Source organism: Tupaia chinensis, unplaced genomic scaffold (genome assembly GCF_000334495.1).
Source record: "Tupaia chinensis unplaced genomic scaffold, TupChi_1.0 Scaffold000466_1, whole genome shotgun sequence".
In the NCBI taxonomy this organism is placed as follows: Eukaryota; Metazoa; Chordata; class Mammalia; order Scandentia; family Tupaiidae; genus Tupaia; species Tupaia belangeri.
Genome location: NW_006159975.1, coordinates 1,689,488 through 1,711,490, shown reverse-complemented (window position 1 = coordinate 1,711,490; position 22,003 = coordinate 1,689,488). Strand labels below are relative to the sequence as shown.

The window sequence follows — 22,003 nt, the reverse complement described above, 5'->3', positions numbered from 1 at the left end:
ACAAACAAACTCTCATCTGAATTTGTTCACCAGTGAGAGTCCTCCTTCACTCAGAGTTCTGCACACACACTGATAAAGGAATCAGTGTGTGGAAGGATTTGCTTCATCATGCTTCCTGTATTTGGGACAACAGATTAACGTCACCATATGCACAGACAAAGCTAAGAGAGAAAAATTGTGACTAGCAGATGGTGTAATGGTTACATTGCTGGACTCCTACATGGCCTACTGCAGTTCGAGTCCTGGACCCAGGGGCTTTAAATTTAGCATTGGGTGCGTGTGCGTGCATGCCCAAAATCCTGAGAGGAGAATGGAGGAGAAGGGGTTGCAGTATGGCCATCCCTTCTGGGAGATACAGAGACAGAAAGTGAGAAATCACCCCCTGAGGGGGGAGGGGGATGGCCACACCACAATCCCTTCTCCTCTCAGGATCCTGGGCACGCATACACACACTTTCTGTCTCTGTATCTCTCTCTGTTTCTCTGGTGAGTGCATGCGCCCTATAGTAAAATCTCTAAAAAAAGAGAGAAAAATTCAAGCATCCTACCTAATTCAAACTGCATTTTACTCTGAATTCATCTTTAAAGCTTACTCTGAAGTGCTTAACATACGGCCTTCTAAAGCACAATTTGTTTCTTTAAAATTCTGTGAAGCATAAGTTTACTTTTTAAATTTTCTCATAGTTCCCTTTATCAATGTTTACATTGCCCTGCATGGTCAACATTTTCTCTGTTTCTTTTTTTTTAATCATAGTTAATGAATCATCAAGTAAAATGGTCACTTACACAATGACCATTATTACATCATTTCATTTCCATGATACTAAAACTCAAAGCTGTTTAATTTGTATTTTGATTCCAAATCATTTTCAGAACAAAGGCATCCCCAGTCTTCTTCCTAGATAGTTCTTAGAGCTATCTGTCTGCATGTTTCCTACCCTCTGGTTCTTTCTGCATTCCAGACCTAATTATTTCTTACTTGGACTGTTGAATCACTTTGTAATGTGTCTTCTGACTGGCGATATGATCCCCTACAATCCACCCTTCACGACATCAAATCTGTGTAATTTTCCTTCTTAAAATCCATCTATATCTTCCAATTCTCATCCAGAGTGGAGTCTGATTTCCTTCTAACAACATCTATTTCATAAATTACCTGAGCTTTTCTACCTTTCAAGTTCCATCTCCAACTATTCTCCCTAGCAAATAACTTTGCCACAATCTAGCAAAAGGGCGCACAGGTTCACCAAATCAGGTATTCTTTCATGTTGCCAAAGCTTTGAACTTGAGGCTTTCCATTATTGTAACTCCCAGAAGACCTTCTCCAGATAGACTACATATGGTTGGTTTTTGTTGTTGTTGTTGTTTTCTTTTTTCAAAACATGATCTAAGAAGCATTTCTACCGGCAAGCTCTCTTAATCTAACCTGAAGCACAGTGCATCAATATTCAATGTACATTGGGACCAGCAGATGGTGTATGTCGCTGGACTCCCATATGGATGACTTCAGTTTGAATTCCAACCTAGCAGCTTGAAACTCCTGCAGGCTATGTGTTTGTGCATGCCCCAAATCCCTTGAGAATGAAGAAGGGATTGTGGTGTAAATATCCCCCCGGGGAGGGGGGTGATTTCTTCTTTTCTGACTCTGTCTCTCTCTGTCTCTCTAGTGAGTACACATGCCCTATAGCAAAAAATCTCTCTCTAAAAAATAAATTATATATATACACACACACATCCAATGTACATTCATCTCGGTCAGAACTCATCCCAATTGTTCATGAACATGTTTGTCTGTCCCACTAGACTGGTTCTTCCAGGTATACTCAGTATTAATTAATTAATTAATTAATTAATTAATATTTTTATGGGTCATTATAAAAAATAATATCAACAAAAATACAGGTACTATACTTTTGAATAAATTATGTAATTTTTAAGTGAACTAATATATCGGAGTTCAGTTTTCATATGGTTTACAGGATTCACATCCCTTTTTGAGGTGTCTGGGAATTGTAGGCATATATAAAAAAATCTCAAGTTTTAAAATTCTCTAAATATTTTTGCATAAATATTCACTTCAACTTCACTACTATATTACTAGGCTTGAATTAACCTTTAGTCTGAGTGTTGTTTCCTTGATTCCATATTGATTTTAAAATATTTATCAGGGACCAGCAGTTGGAGTAATGGCTATGTCATTGGACTCCCATGTAGTCGAATGTGGTTCGAGTCCTGGCTTAAACTCATACCAGGCGCGTGTGCGTGCATGCCCAAGATTGCGAGAGGAGAATGGAGGAGAAGGGATTGCGGCATGGCCATCTCCCTGGGGGGTGATTTCTCGCTTTTTGTCTCTCTCTCTGTCTGTCTTTCTGGTGAGTGCATGCACCTATAGCAAAAATCGGTCCAAAACTATATATATATTTATCTAGTGGGTATTTTACACATCCCTGTTCTAGACACTGAGAATAGCTTAAATCTCATAATATCCACTACAGAGGTTTCTTGTGAGAACGGAAGCCAACATTTTTTTTTTAAGATCATACCAGAGTGCATAGTAAATAAGCTGTTATTACTGTTATTAAGGGGTATGTGTTAACTGTTTTTAAAAAAGGTGAGTCATCAAGTAAAAAGAAAATATATATATATATATATATATTCAGTTGCGAAAATGTAATAAAATGTGTGAGGTAAAGTCCTGCCACTGCTACTTAGTATTCTCTAATACCAATGACAGTTGTCTAGACTCTAAAATGCAATGAGATGGCAGAAGTCACAATGGTCTGCTATTTCCTGGATAAGGAAGATTTTGCTTTGGATAAGAACAGCCTAAAATTGTCTCTGCTTAGTTCAAGAAAATGCTAAAATGCAAATGATGACTTGAGTAAATAACAATTCTGTTTTAAAATAAAAGACATCTTTCTTTTTTATACAGTTCTTATTGACCCAAATAAAATAAATATATGAATTATTTTAGAGACTAGTGATCAATAGGCTAATACACAAGTGGTGTGCACATCCTCCAGACTGTATTACATCATGTCTGTGTTACTTTGCTATCTGTAAAATTGGTTCCTTATGGGAAAGTGGTATCTAGGTTGATCAAGAGCTTCTTTTGTGAGATGTGCTGGTCTTTTCTTTTTCAGTTCTACTTTTCACTCAGATATAAAGGACTTTTATCTTACAGAAAATTATGTAAATGTCCAAGGCTTTCTGAATAAGATGAATAAGAATATGTTTTATTTAGAGAAAGTAAGTAATAATCTAAATTGTGGAAAAGTGAATTATCCCCATTTGAATTTTGGCATTTTCCAAATTCTGGTATTTTTCTTGCTGAACGTGTATACATTTCATTTAAATTTTTGAGTGAAGTGGGGAAAAAAAAAGAGTTAACTTGATAGCTTGAATTCCACAGACCTTTTTTTCAGAGATTTTGTATTTTCCTTTTATTAAAGTCAGATTTCTTAAAAGCGAGAACCTCACTCTAAAATATTAGTGGTATCAGCAAGCTTTGCAAATATGTTAGATAAAGACAGCACTTAGCTGAAATTGCTACCAAAGTGTTTTAATAGGATGGATATTTATTGACATAATGATTTAGCAGAATAGTAGAAAGTATTTATTTACTACAAATAATACTAGTGTTTTCTTCTTGCTCATTAATACAGTTTGAACACTATTAATTATACTTATTTCTTTACATATCAAAAGGTTAAATCATTGTATGACTTCTTTTTAAAAATTAAACCTCATATGTCTAAGGCATTTTTTAACTTTTAGTTTTTTATATTTTTGACTAAATAATTATATACTAAAATAAACATAATTATTTTTTCTGATGCAGAGAGCATGTGCATGTGTTCCAGAGAGGAAGAGAGAGCAGAAAGATAGAGCAAGAAAGGGCACCCCTGAGCCGTGCCTGGTCACTGCAATCCCTTTTCCCCAACAGTTTTCATCTGTCCAGATTCTGGATAGCTCAAACTCTTTATTTTGCTTAATCCTTAGTTAAATAAATTGCCAAATAAATACTGTCAACTATTTTTATCTATCTTCTGGGTCCTTTTCATTTGTATTTCTCAAAATAATTTTGAATTGCCTTTATAATACATTTTTAAAAATTGGTAGGTAAAATTTATCTTTCTTCAATATCTTGATATAACTTACTTTTTTTTTTAATTGCCAAAGAGTGTATGAGGTCACGAGTGAGAAATAGAGAGAAGCTGCGCCCCTCAGCAGAGCATGGAAATGACACAATTCCCTCCCTTTTTTTTCCTCATTTTTCCATCTCATCAGGATTTTGGACACACATACACATATGCTCAGCGTATTCATCAAGCCACCAGCGCCAAGATAGAAACCCAAGCATGCTCAGCGTATTTTTCAAGCCACCAGCGCCAAGATAGAAACCCAAGCCAATTTTGTGTCTGTTGCTTAATTATTATGTTGCAGGCTTGGCCCTATAATATACTCTTGCTGAAACTAATATTGGTACTCACCTTTACTTGAATATTTAATAGTGTTTATTGCTGAGACAATTTGGGTTTACATGTAGTTCCTTATTTAATTGTACTTTTAGTTTTCCTCCCAAATTATTACATTGTTTTGCAGTTTGCTTAGCTTTCCATGTGTCTATCTTGAATTGTTCACATAGCTATTTCTAATACTTCCAGGAGCATTAAAATCTCTCCTAATACTATTTGCATACATCATCACATCTGTCAAATTTTATTTTCCTTTCCCACATAGATACTCCACTGAAATATATATATATATATATATTCCAATGATTTATGGGGGGAATTTTATTACTTTCCCTCCTGTATCTTTGTCTTTCTCCAGAGATCACATATGCCCTCTAGCAAAATGAAAAAAATGAAACAAAACAAAAGAGCAGGGGGAGTGTCTAGATTTGACTGAGTCTCAATTGTAGACACAGAGTATTATTGGCTCCAGTTCTGAGTTCCAGCCAAGTTCATGGATACACTGCTGATACTTCATGTTCTGGGAAAGCAAAGCCACAGTTGAGCCTTTATGTTATCATAGTACTTGGCCACTGTGTGTACCTGTTCACCTTGCTGGAAACCAACCCTACTCAAAACTGGGTCTTCAGGGTCGTGGAAATACTAAGTGGATTTCCAACCTTCTCTAGGGGCGGATATTTTCTTGGGTTAATAGGAAAGTCTGAGACCTCAAAATAACTTTGAGTTAAACTCAACTTTGTAACTTTTTGATATCTGGGGATAAATTCTAATATCTATGTTTAATACTTTCAGGTAGACATATTTTCCTGGGCGTTCTTTGTGAGTGCAGCATGACTACTGTCCTTAGATTCTTTTTAGCTCATCATGGGAGTACCCTGCCCTTCTTGTCTCTTGATTCCAAATTTTAGGGTGTGGGGGACAGTGTGTGTGTGTGTGTGTGTGTGTGTGTGTGTGTGTGTGGTTTATTTTCTATTTTGATGGAGCATACTCAAGTGTAAGTAAACTTTTTGAGACTTAATCCTCTCTAAAATGATTTCATTCTATCCTTAGACTTGATGGATCATTTGTGGATACAATTTTAGTTTATAATCCATCTCATTTGGAGTTTTGAAAGCATTTACCTGTTACCTCTTTTTTTTTTTTTAAGTCTATTACTGTTATTGAGAAACTGCTTGGATTCTTATGCTCCCTTCTTTATATATTATACATATTAATTAATTAATCATCTCTAGAAATGTTCTCGATAGTTCCTGTTTTCTAGACTGCTATGTTGTTTCATGTTTTAAGACTTTTCATTCATTGTCTTTTGATGAAAAGATTTGTTTTCTTCACTTTAAGGGTATGAATGAGTTTTTCTTTTTAAAATAATGTCTCTCTTCATTTCTCTCCTTTTTGTGGAATTATTTCTAGTTAGAATTTGAAGCATTTAATGATCATATAAGTCACAATTTTTGTCAGCTTATTCATCATTTGAATATTGTCTTCTTATAACTTTTATTATTATTTGCAGACAAATTGTTTATAATTTCCTTGATGGCTCATTGGTTTATTATATTCCTACAAATCTATCCTCTACTCTCCACCTATATTAATGCAAATATCCTAAATTTCCTTCAAACATTTTAATTATTTTGTTTTAAAAGTTTATCTTATTTATCTACTTTAAAATTATTTGGTTTATGATATTATCTAAGAGTCAAATTTTATTTTTAAGGAAAAAAATCATGCTAGAACTATTTACTAAATAAACCATCTTTTCTACTGAGGAAAAGACTATTCCATGGGATATTATTGTAATAATTTACTTTAGTACCATTGATCAACTCTCTATGTTGTTTCATTTATCTGTCTACTTTTTAAATTTTTTTTGAGAGGTTTTTAACTATAGGGCGCGTGCACTTGCCAGACAGAGAGAGACATAGAGACAGAAAGCGAGAAATCACCCCCCAGGGGGGATGGTCACGCCGCAATCCCTTCTCCTCCATTCTCCTCTCGGGATCTTGGGGACGCACGCACACGCACCCGGCGTGAGTTTTTAAGCCACCAGGTCCGGGACGCGAACGGTGGTCAACTACGTGGGAGTCCAGCGACATAGTCATTGTGCTAACTGCTGGTTCCCTCTACTTTTTGTTAATAAATGTTATTTTGGTACAGTAATTATATGAGCATTTTTAATATCTGGTAAAACAAGACTTAAAATGTTTTTTGGTAAGCTACGTAGCACGAGCAATGTAATAGTATTGATACTAATTGATTGACCATACTCATCAAAAGTGTTAGGTGTCGTTCTTCTCAAACCCTAGAAACATTCTTATAAATTTAAAATATTTTTTTCAAATAGTGCTATAACCACCAATATTAAAATAAAAATGTTGGTAAGTACAGTTACCGACAAGAGTTGGGTTATATTAAGACTATCTATCTGTAGGTTCTAACTAGGACTATTTAACTATGTAACTGAGTAAGTGTTTTAATTGCTATACCTCTGACTATTTTGTGACAAATAATTCAGATAATGAAATAGCATTTAGAAGGAAATAAACACTATTAACACATTTTTCTATATTTACATTTGTACACCTTTTGCTGATTTTCTACATTTATGTTAAAATATTTTTGGTTTATATTCATTCAGTGCCTTTGTTACTATATTTTAGTGTCCTTATCTTGATTCAAGAGCTTCTCCTCTATATGTAAACCAGAGCACCAACTACCAATGCAAACATTTCAGGGACTTCTAGGAAAAGAAAATGTTATTAATATATAATTAATATATTTCTATTTACCTATCATCTATCAATATATATATATATATATATATATAACTACTATTTCAGTTAATAATTTCTGAAAGTCTACAATATTTTCAGCTTTAAATTAAGCATTTGCAAATTGTTGAATGTGTACTAAGACTATGAAATATTAACAATTACTTCCTGAAATTGAATTCATTTAACTTTTTAGTGGTCAATTTCCTCTAGAAATGAGCATGGGTCATAATTAAGATTCAGGCTTTTTTGTTTGTTTGTTTGTTTTCTATTTTAATAGATTAATTTTTTTTGATAGATGCCTTCGATTTTAAATTCTCAGTGAGTAATCCAGAACTAGAAATCAGTTGACACTGATTTTTATATTCAGGCAATTTAGAAAAGTCTGATTAAAGTGTAGGGATTTTTTCCTCCACCAAGGAGAGGCAGTTCTATAAAGGGAATCATGTGAAAATTATTTTGGGGAGAAGAGTAGTTTTGAAGTATTGTAATAAATACATGTATCAACTTTTCAAAACAAACTGGGAAATAGAGCTCTTTGAAAACATCTTTTCTTAGTTGATTGCCAGAAGTCAAAAACAAGAAGTATTTTAGAGAATATGTTTTTAAAAAGCTTGGGAAAGTAAGAGAGGAGAAATCGCTTACATAATGTGGGGGAGGACAGGGACAATGACAGCTGGCATTCATTGATGATGTGCCAGTCATAGGTTACCATATACTCATTATTTCCACTTAATAACTGCAACACTCTAAGGTAGATATTATTCTTTATGACTTTGTAAATTAGACCAAAGACAAAGAACTTAAATAACTTGTCTAATACCATGCGTATTAAATTTGCTCCCTAAATGTAATATATAAAATAATAATTATCATTTTCTACTTTAGAACTCACTGGAAATTTCCAGTCTATCATTGGACCCTTTCCAGTGGAGCCTGTGCATGTTTAAGCAAGCCGTTTCAACTTGAATTCCAAGCAGTTTCTACTTTTTATCTGAAGTTGGCACATAGGGGAAACTTACATTGACATTTCTGGTTTAGTATTTCTCTTAAACTAATTCTAGGACAATTTATGAAACTGCTTACTGCTATTTTCCCCTTCCTACAGCCTCTCAAGTGTCAAATTATTGTGCTATGTCATCATTGCTTGATTATATTTTGCTCATTTTAGAAGATAAATAATTCTAAAAAAGCAAAAACTAAATCATTTTTCTATTCATTTCTGCCCTAATAAATTGTAAATGGTGTGTGTCAATAAATACACACACACACACACACACACACACACACACACAGTTAAGTGAATTCCCTTTGTCTTCTATTTAACGTAGCTGCTACTATGTCTTACCAGTTACTACTTTTCCCTCTTGTACTATAATAATTTGGGATGCAATTTAATCTCAACCACCATATTAGAAAGTTACATACAACCATCAGTTAAACATTTAAAAAAGTACTATGACATTGCAGTGACCTTTGGCCAGGGTCCTTTGGCCAGAATCCTCTGGCTAGAGCCCTCCTGTTCTGCAGTTGACACCCATAGGTGGGCTGATAAGGTCACAGTGGCAAGTAAGCTAACCAAAGTACCCGCCATTCTTGTGACCTACCTCTCCACTCCTCCCTCACATAAATACATCATATCTCCTTGGTAGGGTGGGCTGAAATACCTCTGGCTTCAGACCCCTGGTACTCTTTCTCTCAATAAACTTTCCTTTTTATATTGGGAAAAAAGTATCATAACAATGAAAATGAGCAAACAAAATTATTTAGCATAATATTGAAAAAAATATTTGTGTTTCTGGAAAGATACAAGTAATTTTACTAAGGAACAGAAACATATATTGAGTAAGAGAGAAGCAAACTATAACAACAGGAAATTTATGTAAATTCATCAATTTCTTCAAGATTATACTAGAGTTTCAATATAATTTTAATAAATCTTCATGTAGAATTTTCTTTGCTGCTCAGCAAAGAGGTTTCTTGGGTTGTTCTTTTTTTCAGAGAGTTTTTATTGCAATAGGGTGCTTGCCAGAGAGAGACCGAGAGTCTGAAAGTGAGAAATCACCCCCAGGAGGATGGTCATGCAATCCTTTCTCCTCCATTCTCCTCTCATAATTTTGGGCATGCATGCACATGCATGTGAGTTTTACTATTCCAGACACAGGACTTAAACTGTGGTCCGCCATGCAGGAGTCCAGCGCCTTAACCTGCTGGCCCCATCAACAGAGTTTTCAAAATATATTTGGAGGCCAGCCCTGTAGCTTAATGGTTAAGGAAGCTAGATCCCACATAGCTGATTGTGGCTTGATACCTGGACCCAGTCGGATCAGCAGATGATGTAATGGTTATGTCACTGGACTCCCATGTAGTCCACTGCAGTTTGCATCCTGGAATTGGCAGCTTAAAACTCATGCTGGGCATGTGCCCCAAATTTTTTGAGGCCAAAATCCTTAGAGGAGACTGGAGGAGAAGGGATTGCAGCCTGGCCATCCTCCGTTGGGGGTGATTTCTCACTTTCTGTCTCTCCATCTCTGTCCCCAGAGAGCACATGTGCCCTATAGCAAAATCCTCTCTCTCAATGGCCAAAAGTAAAAAACCTCTCTCAAAAAAAAAAAAAAAAAAAAAAGAAAGAAAAGAAAAAGAAAACCACGCCAGGTACATGGGCATTTTTTTTTTTTTTTTGAATACTCTGAATCAGATTTTTGTGTGCCCAAAATTCCAACAGACCAGAGAAGTGGAGAAGTGATTGTGGTGTGGACACAATCCAATAGTGTTGCTTTTTCACGCTCTTTTTGCCTCTGAACTTCTCTATGGCAAATGCACATGTCCTCTGGCAATTTAAAAAATAAACTGTGTAAAGCAGGTCAGCTGTGTGGCATAGTGGTAATGTGACGTTCCATGATGCTGAGACAACTTGAGAAGGTTCCGGGTTCTTGTCCCAAGTTCTCCCTGTGCACACCAGATGAGCATGCGTGCATGTGTTTGCCTGTAATTGGGGTTGGCTGAGTACCAGAGGAATCCAGGTCGGGGTGCCTCTCTGTCTCTCTGTCTCCCTCTCTCATGGAATAGGTAAATAAAAATAAACTGAAGAAAATCAGGTAAAACATAGAAAACCAAACATAAAATTAGAATAACTGAATGAGTGTAGTACTGATGGATCCAATAGACAAATAATTCAATGAAATGTTCCATAAAGCCCACACAAGACACAAATAAGCTTAAGAATTTAAAGTATGATTGACGTGATATTTCATATTAGTGAGGGAAGGGAGATTATTCGACAAACGTTTCCAGGAAAATTGATTGACTGTTAATTTTATCACATAAAATAGAAGAAATTGACTTCGAGAATTACTTACTACCTTTCACACCACAAAAGAGCTATAATAAAATCAAAATAATTATGTACCTAATATTGTTGATGTGGGTAAATCATAGCTAAGCAAATAATTAAAGATAAAAAAAATTATCTATAAATTTGATCCTAAATATTTTTGTATTTAAGTTTATGAATGAATGTCAGGGATTCACATTATTTTAAAGCACTTAAGTGAATCCTTTATTACCATATCATGGTACTGATACCCATAGACTAAATAGACACTTTCTGTCCTTTTCATTCTTGTTGGTAACCCAGATAACCTCAAATGCCATTCATAAGCCCTGGTAAGGCAGTATTGTGTGTTGCTTAAGAGCACAAGTTTAAGAATCACAAGTTTAAAAATCTGTGTCTTGATTTACATTCTAAGACACTAAAATTCTCTGATTCACAATTTCCCTGTACATGATTTACAATAAAATAAAGACTATAACATGTTGTTACTCAGATTTTTCTATTTCTTGTGATTGGGATTAACAAAAGGTAACGCCATTGATTATTCCTTGTTCATGACAGATGCTCCATTGATATTACTGCATTATGAGTCTAAAAATCTAGATATAAATTCTAATCATCTCCTGAACGCTAGATCCATAGTCTCACTACATAATATGCATTGTTTCTGCTTGCATTTCTCATAGATACTTCAAACTCAAGTCCTAAAAGGCTTCAGTAAATAAAGAGGACTACCTTGTTCTTACATGGAAAGATTCAGTATTGTAAGTGATTTTGACTTTCTGAATTTCTCATTAGCATTTAATAGCTTCACATCATTCACAGAAGTATACAACTCCCACATCGCACCCAATTTTGTATACAATTCCAATTGCTCTACTCTCCCTGTACACCCTTTGCTCCAGCTTCACTGAATTACTTTCCCTGACATCCCTCTAATCCTTTCTCCATTCTCTGTCTTTCCTCATGTTCTTCCTTAGTCTGGCATTTCCTTTCCCATTACCACATGAATAGACCTCTTGTCTTTTTCAGAGAAGTCATTACTTGCATCCTCTTTCACAACAGTCTGCTCCAACCTGATATACCTGATCTAGCAATGCTTTCGATGCTAAACTCCTGAAGCACACAATTTGCTCTCTTATACATTTTTATCATTTTTCTTTGCATCATCGTTATTAAAGCCCATTCTTAGAGTGATTATTAAAATTTTAACAAGTGATGTGACACAGTCACCAACCAATCATCAACCAATCTGAATGGCCACTGGCTGTATATACATTGTTGAGCATGCATGCTTACTTACTGAATATGAAATAGAACCATACTAGAGAGACCATACACTCCCAGATTAGCATATGTGTTGAACCAACCACTACATACTAACATTTTTAATAGTGTCTTACATAAATATAAATGGTAGAAATTCAACTATTCATCAGTATATATAGTTCAGAAAAGTTGTAGTCCAGATAGTTCAGAAACATATTTTTTTTTTTACAGGAATAAAACACTTCATTTTATAAATATAAATAAGACTTCTGTCCATTTATTAAGTATTCACAATACGCACTGTACAAAGCATTGAAAGTCTTGTTCTTACTCTTAGAGCAAAATGGACTATTTGGCTGCACTTGATTTTGCATGACGTTGACACCTAGTTACACTGTCATGAAATGACCAGATCTTCAAGACTTGATCAGAATACTAAGTTCTAATCCACAGAAGTAGATCACATGGATTAATGCAGGAATCCACCAGGAAAGTCTGTCAACTATAGCACTTAACGTGTTCCTCCTGTGAGACTACCACTCTCTCTTCCTCCTCTGAATCCCCTCTCCTCCTGCTCTTCCACTTCTAAGACCATTGCCTCTATGACCACATCTTCCTTCTCCTCCACCTCCCCTACCACCACCTTCAAAAATTCCTTTCCCATCTGGAGGCTGAGGTAAAAACCCTTGCTGTGGTGGCAACTTGCATGGGTCTACATAAAACTTCTGTAATTTTTAAAGGAAAATGCCTTCATGATTTTTTTAAACAATTAAACTGAAACAGAAAAATTGCTAAGTTGCCCCAATATTTCCTCTAATTCTCTAATTTATTCTTTGTTTCCTAAATAAACAGGAACATTGAAATAAGGCATCTTGTTGAAGGCCCGCTGTGACGGGCAGAAACTCGGACCCCAGCTAGCTGGAAAAAGAATAAAAGCCTCTTTTGCAGTTGCATTGTCATTGTCTTTTCTGCGTCTCCATCAGTTAAACTGATCTCTGGACCCTTACACTATTTGTTGAATTAGTCTCATGCTGAGATTAAAATGGATTAGTCAGTGCTGTAGAGAAGATAAAACCTTACTACAGAAAATAACTAAGTGAAAAATTGATTTTTAAAATCAGAAGCCAGAATAAATAGAATTGCTTATTAATACATAGAACAAAAACATGGCTATTTAGCATTATAAACATGCTCAATAACATGCTCAATAGATATTTTCAGCCCCATAAACATAGCGTACTGTAATACCAAAACAAGAATGAATAAATATTTTACGAGGATGCCCCATCCAAAGGTGATTACTTAACATCGATGATAGACTCTGGATTAAAGTATGCTGTTGTAAATTTTTGTAGATCAATTGCCCTCAGAGTCATCAAGGTGTTCATAAAACAAAGTGTTAGTAGAATAATATGAAATACTCAACATGAACTGGAATATTACAAAGATCTACTTTTTTTAAAAAAAACAACCTGTTCTTATCTATGAAGAGACTGTTTTGTGGTGCTGAAAAGGAATTGAAAGGAGGAAAATTAAATCAAGAAACTATGTATTTTGTTTAAAAACTAGGTAAAATGACCGTTTTGTTCGTTGACTTTGAATTGGCTGTGTATATTGACTGTCAATAAAAGGAAGTGGAACCAACTTTTTGGATCAGACATATGTGTACCCCAAGTACAACACAAAGTTGATTCTATTAATATATTTCTTTGGGACAAAACAAAATTGTGCACTTTAAATTGATATCTTTCATGTACTTAAACATTCCTAATCTAAGATTTTCTCACTTTATCTTTCTAAGTTGAAATTGTTCCTAAAATTTAATACTAATTGCAGTTTTTCTCCATATTACTTGCTATCTCATATATCTCTTACAGAAATAATACAGCCAACTCCATATAGATATGTAAATTATGTATTCGATTACTGTCAAAATGTCAGCAGTAACTCAATCAAAAACAATTCCTCCAAATATTTCTACCAGCAGGGCACATGACTATATATGATTCACATTGCGATACATATTCCATCTTGTTCCTATCCTCAACCCTCACCCCCATGCTCAATAACTAATCCCAGATCAACTGTTGATCAGGGTCAGTTCACTAAAGTCTAAACATATTGACTCATAGTTTAAATAAAAATAAAGTAGCCTCTGATTGGCCTCTTTTTGGAAAACAAGCATGTTTTGTGTGGGACTGATAGGAGAGAAGAAAGCAGAATTAGGGTGAACAATTTCTATTCATTGACAGCTGTTGGCATTTATACTGAAATCATTTTACTTATAAACCATTTACTTATAAACATTAAGATGAAAAGAACAGCAAAATTAAGTAGCTGAAAGTACATATTAATGACTTCTCTATGTACCTGAATTCTACAGTCATTTGAAAATGACTGGTCATTAATTTTTATATGATCATCCTGGTTATTCATTCACTCAACAAACATTCTTTAAGAAACTCTATAGGTACGACTTTCTGCTACACTCTGGGACACCTAGATAAACCACATTTCTGGTCTGAGAATCGTTCAGTCTTATGAAGGAGAGAAATACAGAAATAGAGAATTTAAGTAAGAGAACAATGATATAGTATGCAAATTATTGTATAAATAGATGCAGATTTTGTACCTAGTTTGTAGAAGAGCAGAGGAAGACAGGGAAGCAAAGTGAGGAGGAAACTAAATTAGGTTCAGGGCATATGTAGTTTGATGCATCTGTGGGATTTCCAGGATATATGGTGCTAGTCTTGTGTTGATGTTTGCTCAAGTGTGTTCTCTCTCCTTTCTATACTCTTTTCTTAGAGTAGCTACTCCCTAGACTGTTTCTTAGGCTCCTCTTTCCTGTCACTGCTTCCAGCTAGATTTGATCGAATGCTGGACGAGATTGGAGAATAGAAAGAAGGGAGAAACCAGAATATTTCTCCCCATTCTTGTCTGTCTTAGAGATTTCTACCATTTGTTATGTCTCTTCCTTGTCTTCTGCTTCCCCTGGTTTCAGTTGTCACTGGCCTACAGTCTATAGGAACAATAGCTTCTTTCTGCAGCTCCAAGATTCACTATTTAGTTTCCCAGTCTCTTCCATGATAATATAATCGATTTCTGCCCAGGTTATTTCCTTTATTTTAAATATTGAGAGTGGTTTCTATTTTCTTGGTTGGGGATAGGAGGTGGGAAATGCTTGCTAGACATTAATTGAATCTGAATTCTATGGATTGTTAGACTTGGGAATAATCAACCTATAGGAGAGAGTCTCCAAGAAATTTTTTTTTCTCTCTGTTATCTTCTTATTCTTCGATTATTTTTAAATTTAGTACCCCAAGTTAGATATAAATGCAAAAAGTGAGAAATTATAAAGTTACTATATAATTATGATGATGGAAGGACTGGTGGATTGAGGATAGGACCCTGGAGAACATGGCAACAGATAGAGGAGGGACAACATTTGGATGAGTTCAAAGAAAAAAAGGAGAATTTTGAGTTGAACCAGAAAAATGTGATACTTATAATGAGGAAATCTAGTTATCACCTAGACCTAATATTTGTCTGATTAAATATCTGCTGATAGGCAAGCAGGTCACATGCCTGGTAATAGACCAGAATTGAAAGCCAGTCCTCCTCTTCCCTTACCATTATGGTACTATGTCCACAATCATGTTTTTTCATTGCACGATATTTGGTGTCATTTTCCTGAGTTGAAGCCATTTGTTCTAATCTTATGTGATCTTTGCAATTCAGTCTCTTTTTATGTAAAACCAGTGTATGATATTATTTACCTTGTAGGTAATTTTAAGAATTCAATGAGATAATACATGAAAAGAACTTAGAATAGTACAAGCACTTAGAATAGTTAAAATTACTGAGAGGTTGTTGCAATTCATGAAGGAGAGCAGAGCTACCAGGTTTTATCACATTACAGTGTGGTTTCACTTTCCGTGGTTTTGCTTTAACAACTTCAGTGACATATGACCAACTGAGGTCTGAAAACTGAAATGGAAAACTACAGAAATAAACGATTTGTGAGCTTTAAGTTGTGCACCGTTCTAAGTAGGTTAGGAAATCTTGTACTGTCCTGCTCCATTCTGCCTTGGACATCAATTATTCCTTTGCCTAGTGTCCTCAAACTGTATATGCCTCCTGCTCATTTGTCACTCGGTCTATATAGGGTTTGCACTCGGTCTATATAGGGTTTTAGGCCTCCACCGAAGGTCTCAGAATGCATGTGTAGTGGATAAAAGGGGCTCTGTCAAATTATAAAATATAAGCTAGTTATTGTGCTGCTTATTGATATTCTTATCATGTGTTTGCTAAAGAACTTAAAGGTAGTTTTGTATCTTGTAGTTCTTTACTAATTGTTCAGTAAGAGAAATTTAGTTTTTATGCTAGAAGTTAGCTCAATAATTAATCTTTTTTTTTTTTTTTGGAGAGGTTTTTCGCTATAGGGCGCGTGTGCTCACCAGACAGACAGAGAGAGACATAGAGACAGAAAGCGAGAAATCACCCCCCCGGGGGGGTGGCCATGCCGCAATCCCTTCTCCTCCATTCTCCTCTCGGGATCTTGGGCACGCACGCACACGTGCCTGGAGTGAGTTTTAAGCCACCAGGGCCGGGACGCGAACCATAGTTGACTACGTGGGAGTCCAGCGACATAGCCATTACGCTAACTGCTGGTTCCCTTTTTATAAAAAAATAATTAATATTTTATGATATGATTTGTATATCATGAGTCTCTTTCCATCTTCGTACATTTAAGAATTTTCATTGACATAAAAGAGGTTTCGTGATTCACTTCTACTTTTATATATTGAAGAAAACATTTTTTAAAATTTGAAAAAAGATTATTTTCCTTGAGAAAGTCTTATTTTTTATTCTTTAAAAATATTTTTCTCTCTGTTATCTTCCTATTCTTCTATTTTTTAAAATTTAGAACCCCAAGTTAGATATAAATGCAAAAAGTGAGAAATTATAAAGTTACTACATAATTATTTTTCTTTAATAGAAAATGATCACTTACTACCTAGTGATTTTGCTATTAGTTTTAGACATTTAAATTTATGTTAAAGAAAAACAATTCAAACATTTCTAATATGTATATCCAAATAACACTACTAGGATGAGATTCAACCAAAATCCAATATTGTAAATTTTAATTTACCTTCAGTGTCTGCCAGTCCTACTCCGATTCCTGGCTGTTTTACAGGTTCTTGACCATTCTGTCCCATCTTCCCTCTGTTTTCAAAGAGAACAGAAAGATATACTCAGTTATGAGCTCTTGGATGCAATGAGAAATCTGAGTTTGCAAAAATAAAATAACATTATATATTCAGACCTGTGATACATTATTTAAGTGACAAATAAATTCAAAGCTCTATATAATAATTAAAAATAAGAACTTGTTTATTATTCATATTTAGTTTAAACATAATGCTTTAAATTCAGTAAATCTTATCTCATTTATCAAAAAATTATACTATGTAAAATTTTGAAATTTTGTTTAAAAGTTGTTTTTTTTTTTTCTCGGGAACCAGCAGTTAGCATAATGGCTATGTCGCTGGACTCCCACGTAGTTGACCGCGGTTCGTGTCCCGGACCTGGTGGCTTAAAACTCACGCCAGGCGCGTGTGCGTGCGTGCCCAAGATCCCCAGAGGAGAATGGAGGAGAAGGGATTGCGGCATGACCATCCCCCCTGGGGGGTGATTTCTCGCTTTCTGTCTCTCTGTCTGTCTGGTGAGTGCATGCGCCCTACAGTGAAAATCTCTCCAAAAAAAAAAAAAGTTTTTTTTTTTCTTTTAGAGAGATTTTTGCTAAACAGCATGTGCACTCACTAGAGAGAAAGAGACAGAAAGTGAGAAATTACCCCCACCCACCCCCCCCCGGGGGGGATGGCCACACCACAATCCCTTCTCCTCCATTTTCCTTTCTGGATTTTGGGCATGTACGCACACATGCCTGTCATATTTTAAGTCTCCAGGTTCAGAATTCAAACTGTGATTGACTACATTGGGAGTCCAGCGACCTAATCATAATGTCGTCTGCTGGTCCCCAAAGTATTTTTTTTCCTAACATTTTTAATTCAAGAAGTAAGAAGGACTTTTTATGTCTTTATACTTATCATAATCCATTGCAATATGGAGATTAGAAATATTGAATTAAATAACATACAGAAATAGTATTCTAATAGCACATTTTTTTTTTAATTTCACTTGATTTTTTTTTAGATCCTTTCTGTATTTTCAGCTACTTGAACAACCTGGTTTTCGAAGTCAGACTGCTTCATCTGCCCTTCTGGTTTCATTATTTATTGCGAGGTGAAATCTAAGGTAAAGTTACTTCATGTAGACTTATTTCTTGTCCTCCAATATAAGAATAGTAGATTCGCTACCTTTGGAATTTGAGACCCTCAAATGGAAAATGTATATACCAAATTTAACATGGTGCCTGTGTATTATAAGCATTCAAAACATATAATGTATTAATAAGTAGGTATGTACATAATGGCTTTAGAATTCAGTTCAAATCTTCTATTCACTTTTAGTTTCAATCTCAAACTTCTTGGAAAAACAGATAAATAAAAATTTCATGAGACTTGGAGCATTGTGAGTATAGAATATTGATAATGTCATAGTCAAAAGACTGTATGTAGGTGCTTCTTATTCCATAACCAGAGGAAAAGCTACAAGGCATACAAAATATTTTGGATTGCCTTTATATGTAGGTAGATAGGATGTCCCCAAAAGATGGAATAGCATCTCCTAAATATTAAAAAGGATGCTTTAAGACAATGCTTTAACAAAAGAACATCTTGATACCACACTAGGTAGGCAATAATTCTAATATAGCAAGATTTACTAACTATTATTACTACCCCCAAAAGTACTTGGTTTTGCTGGACATGCTAAATATATCACCATGCTTATTTCTTAAAAATCCAATTGTATCTTTCTTGAAAACTGCTCTAAAGATCCTCTTATCATTCTGTTCCAGTGAAGATGCTTAAATGTTTCTGCACAGACTAAAAGTGGAACTGATATAAATTCAGAAATTATTGTATGTTGATAGTCCTTATTTTGTTTTGTTATGATAATTCTAGGTCAAAGGGTTAAGCACACATTTTTAAGTGATTATATGAGGGACCAAGTGCATGCACAAATGCTAGAAATTATGTATAACATTTTCATATTTTTTTTTTCGTAGGTTTTTGGCACAGGGAGTATGTGTATGCCAGAGAGGGACAGAGAGAGGGAAAGTGAGAAATCACTCCCCAGGGAGGATGGTCACACCACAGCCCCTTCTCCATTTTCCTCTTGAGATTTTGGGCATTCATGCACATATGTGTGGTGTGACTTTCAAGCTGCCTATTCCAGGACTCAAACTGTGGTCAGCCATGTGGAAGTCCAGAACCTTAACCATCATGCCACCTGCTGGCACTAAATGTAACACTTTAAACTGTATATAGTCCACATCTAAATACAGGCATTATAACATTTTATTGTGCCTCACAGACACTGCACTTGTGTACAAAGTGAAGATTTTACCATGCTGTAAACAGATGTGCAACTTTGTACTAAATAAATCTTTCATCACTGTTTTTTTAACAGCATGTGCTCTCTTAATGTCTCTGTATCACATTTTGGTAGTTTTCACAAAGTTTTAAACTTTTTAAATTATTATTCTATCTTGTGTGATCTGTGGTCAATGCATTTTAATGTTACTGTTGCAATTCTTTTGGACATGACGACCCACGACCACATAAAATGGCAAATTCACGAATGTGGTTGTTCTGATTGCTCTGTTTCCTGGCCTCTTTCTCTCTTTTAGGGTCTCCCTATTCCTTGAGATATAATATTAAAATTAGGTCGATTAATAACCCTACAATGGCCTCTGAGTGTGCAAGTGAAAGGAAATCTTGACTGTCTCCACCCTTCAAGTCAAAAGCTTGAAATAATCGAGCTTAGTCAGGAAGGCATGTCAAAAGCTATAGTAGGCTGGGACTCCTGTGGATTAGATGCGTTCAATATGTATAATGTATTAATAGGTAGGTATGTACATAAAAGCTTTAGAATTCAGTTCAAATCTGCTATTCACTTTTAGTTTCAGTCTCCAACTTCGCAGATAGTGAAGTTGTAAATGCAAAGGTAAAGTGCTTGAAGGAAATGAAACGTAATAACGCAGTGAACACACAAATGATAAGAAAGCAAAACAGCCTTGTAGCTGATATGAAAAGTTTTAGTGCTTTGGATAAGAGATCAAGTTAACCACAACATTCCCTTCAGCCGAAGTCAAGTCTTGAACAAGGTCTGAGCTCTCTTCCATTCTGTGATGGCTGAGAGAGCCAAGGAAGCTGCGCAAGAGGAGTCTGAAGCTAGCCGAGACTGACTCAAGTGGTTTAAGGACTGAAGCCATTCCCATAAAATAGAAGTGCTGGGTGAAGCCACAAGTGCTGATGTAGAAACTGCACCAAGTTACCCAGAAGATCCAGCAAAGATAATTGATGAACGTGAAGACCCCCCCACACCCACCTCGAACAACAAATGTTCAACGCGGACAAAACAGCCTTATTTGGAGGAAGGTTTCATCTGGGACTTTTGAAGCTAGAGAAGAGAAGTCAATGACTGCCTTCCAAGCTTCCAAAAAAAGGCTGTTTTCTCTCTTTAGGGGCTAATGAAGCTAGCTAGGGCCTTTGGGGTGAAGCCAGTGCTTGTTCACCATTCTGAAAACCCTAGGGCCTTTAGGAATAACGATAAATCTATCTTGCCTGTGCTCTTTAAATGGAACAACAAAGCTTGGATGACAGCACATCTGTTTACAGCATGGTTTACTGAATATTTTAAGCCTACCCTTTAGTACCTATTGCTCAGGGAAAAAAAAAAAAGAACCATTATTTTCACAATATTACCACTCATGGACAGTATCCCTGGTCACACGAGCCCTGATAGAAATATACCAGGATATCATTATTTGCATGCCTGCTAACATAACGTCAATTTAGCAGCCCATAGATCAAAGAGTAATTTTGTCTTTCAAGTCTTGTCATTTAAGAAATACATTTTGTAAGGTTATAGCTGCCATTGATGGTGATTCCTCTAATGAGTCTGGGCAAAATAAATGACAAACCTCCTGGAAAAGATTCATTCTAGATGCCATTAAGGACATTTCTGATTTATGAAAGAAGGTCAAAATACCATATTAAAAGAAGTTTAAAAGACATCGGTTCCAACACTCATGGATGACTTTGAGAGGTTTAAGACATTAGTGGAGGAAGTAACTGCAGATGTGGTGAAAATAGCAAGAGAACCAGAATTAGAAGTAGTGCCAGAAGACGTGACTGAATTGCTGAAATTTCATGGTTGAACTTGAAGGAGGGTCAGCTCTGTGGCATGGTGCTAATGCACTGCTCAGGAGAAGCTGGATCCTTCATGGTGACCACAGTTTGCATGTTCCATGCTCCATCTGGTCAGCCTGAAACATGTCATGTGTGAGCGACTAAGATTCAGTGGGCTGGAAGAATGGAGGAAGGGAATTAGATGCTATGGAGGATACTCCTTTCCCTCTCTCTCTCTCTCTCTCACAAGCATGTGCATGCACACACACATACCCTCTATCATGAATAAAGAAAAAAAGAAATTTAAACAAATAGAGTCCTCCTTTTGATAGGTCAACAAAGGAAGTGGTTCCTTGAGATAGATTCTACTCCTGGTTAGGATGCTGTGAATTTTATTGAAATGACAACAAGGGGTTTAGAATAGTACATACACTTAGTTGATAGAACAATGGCAGGGTTTGAGAGGACTGGCTCCACATTTGAAAGCAGTTCTCTGTGGGTAAAATGCTATCAACAACATTTCATGCTTCAGAGAAATATTTCATAAAAGGCAATGTGACAAACTTCAGTGTTGTCTTATTTTATGAAGTTTCCACAGCCACCCCAACCTTCAGTAACTCTCACCCCAGTCAGCAACATCAACTTCTAGGCAAGACCCTCCCAGGAAAAGGATTATGATTTGCTGCAGGTTTAGATGATTGTCAGCGTTTTTTGGCAGTGATTATTATTATTTTTTTTTATAAATTTTTGCTATAGGGTACATGTGCTTACCAGAGACAGACAGACAGACAGACAGACCACAACACATACCACACAGAATGTGAGAAAGAGC

At 35.6% G+C, this 22,003-nt stretch overlaps 1 protein-coding gene across 1 annotated transcript in view; it reads right to left on the bottom strand.

The window, feature by feature from the left end:
- The window catches only part of PCLO (piccolo presynaptic cytomatrix protein), a 445,966-nt gene that overhangs the window by 20,237 nt on the left and 403,726 nt on the right, over nt 1-22,003 (bottom strand). The window contains exon 27 of the mRNA XM_006155762.3: nt 17,004-17,077. Within this exon, the coding sequence (XP_006155824.1) occupies nt 17,004-17,077 (74 nt within the window). The remainder of the gene's footprint in view (nt 1-17,003; nt 17,078-22,003) is intronic.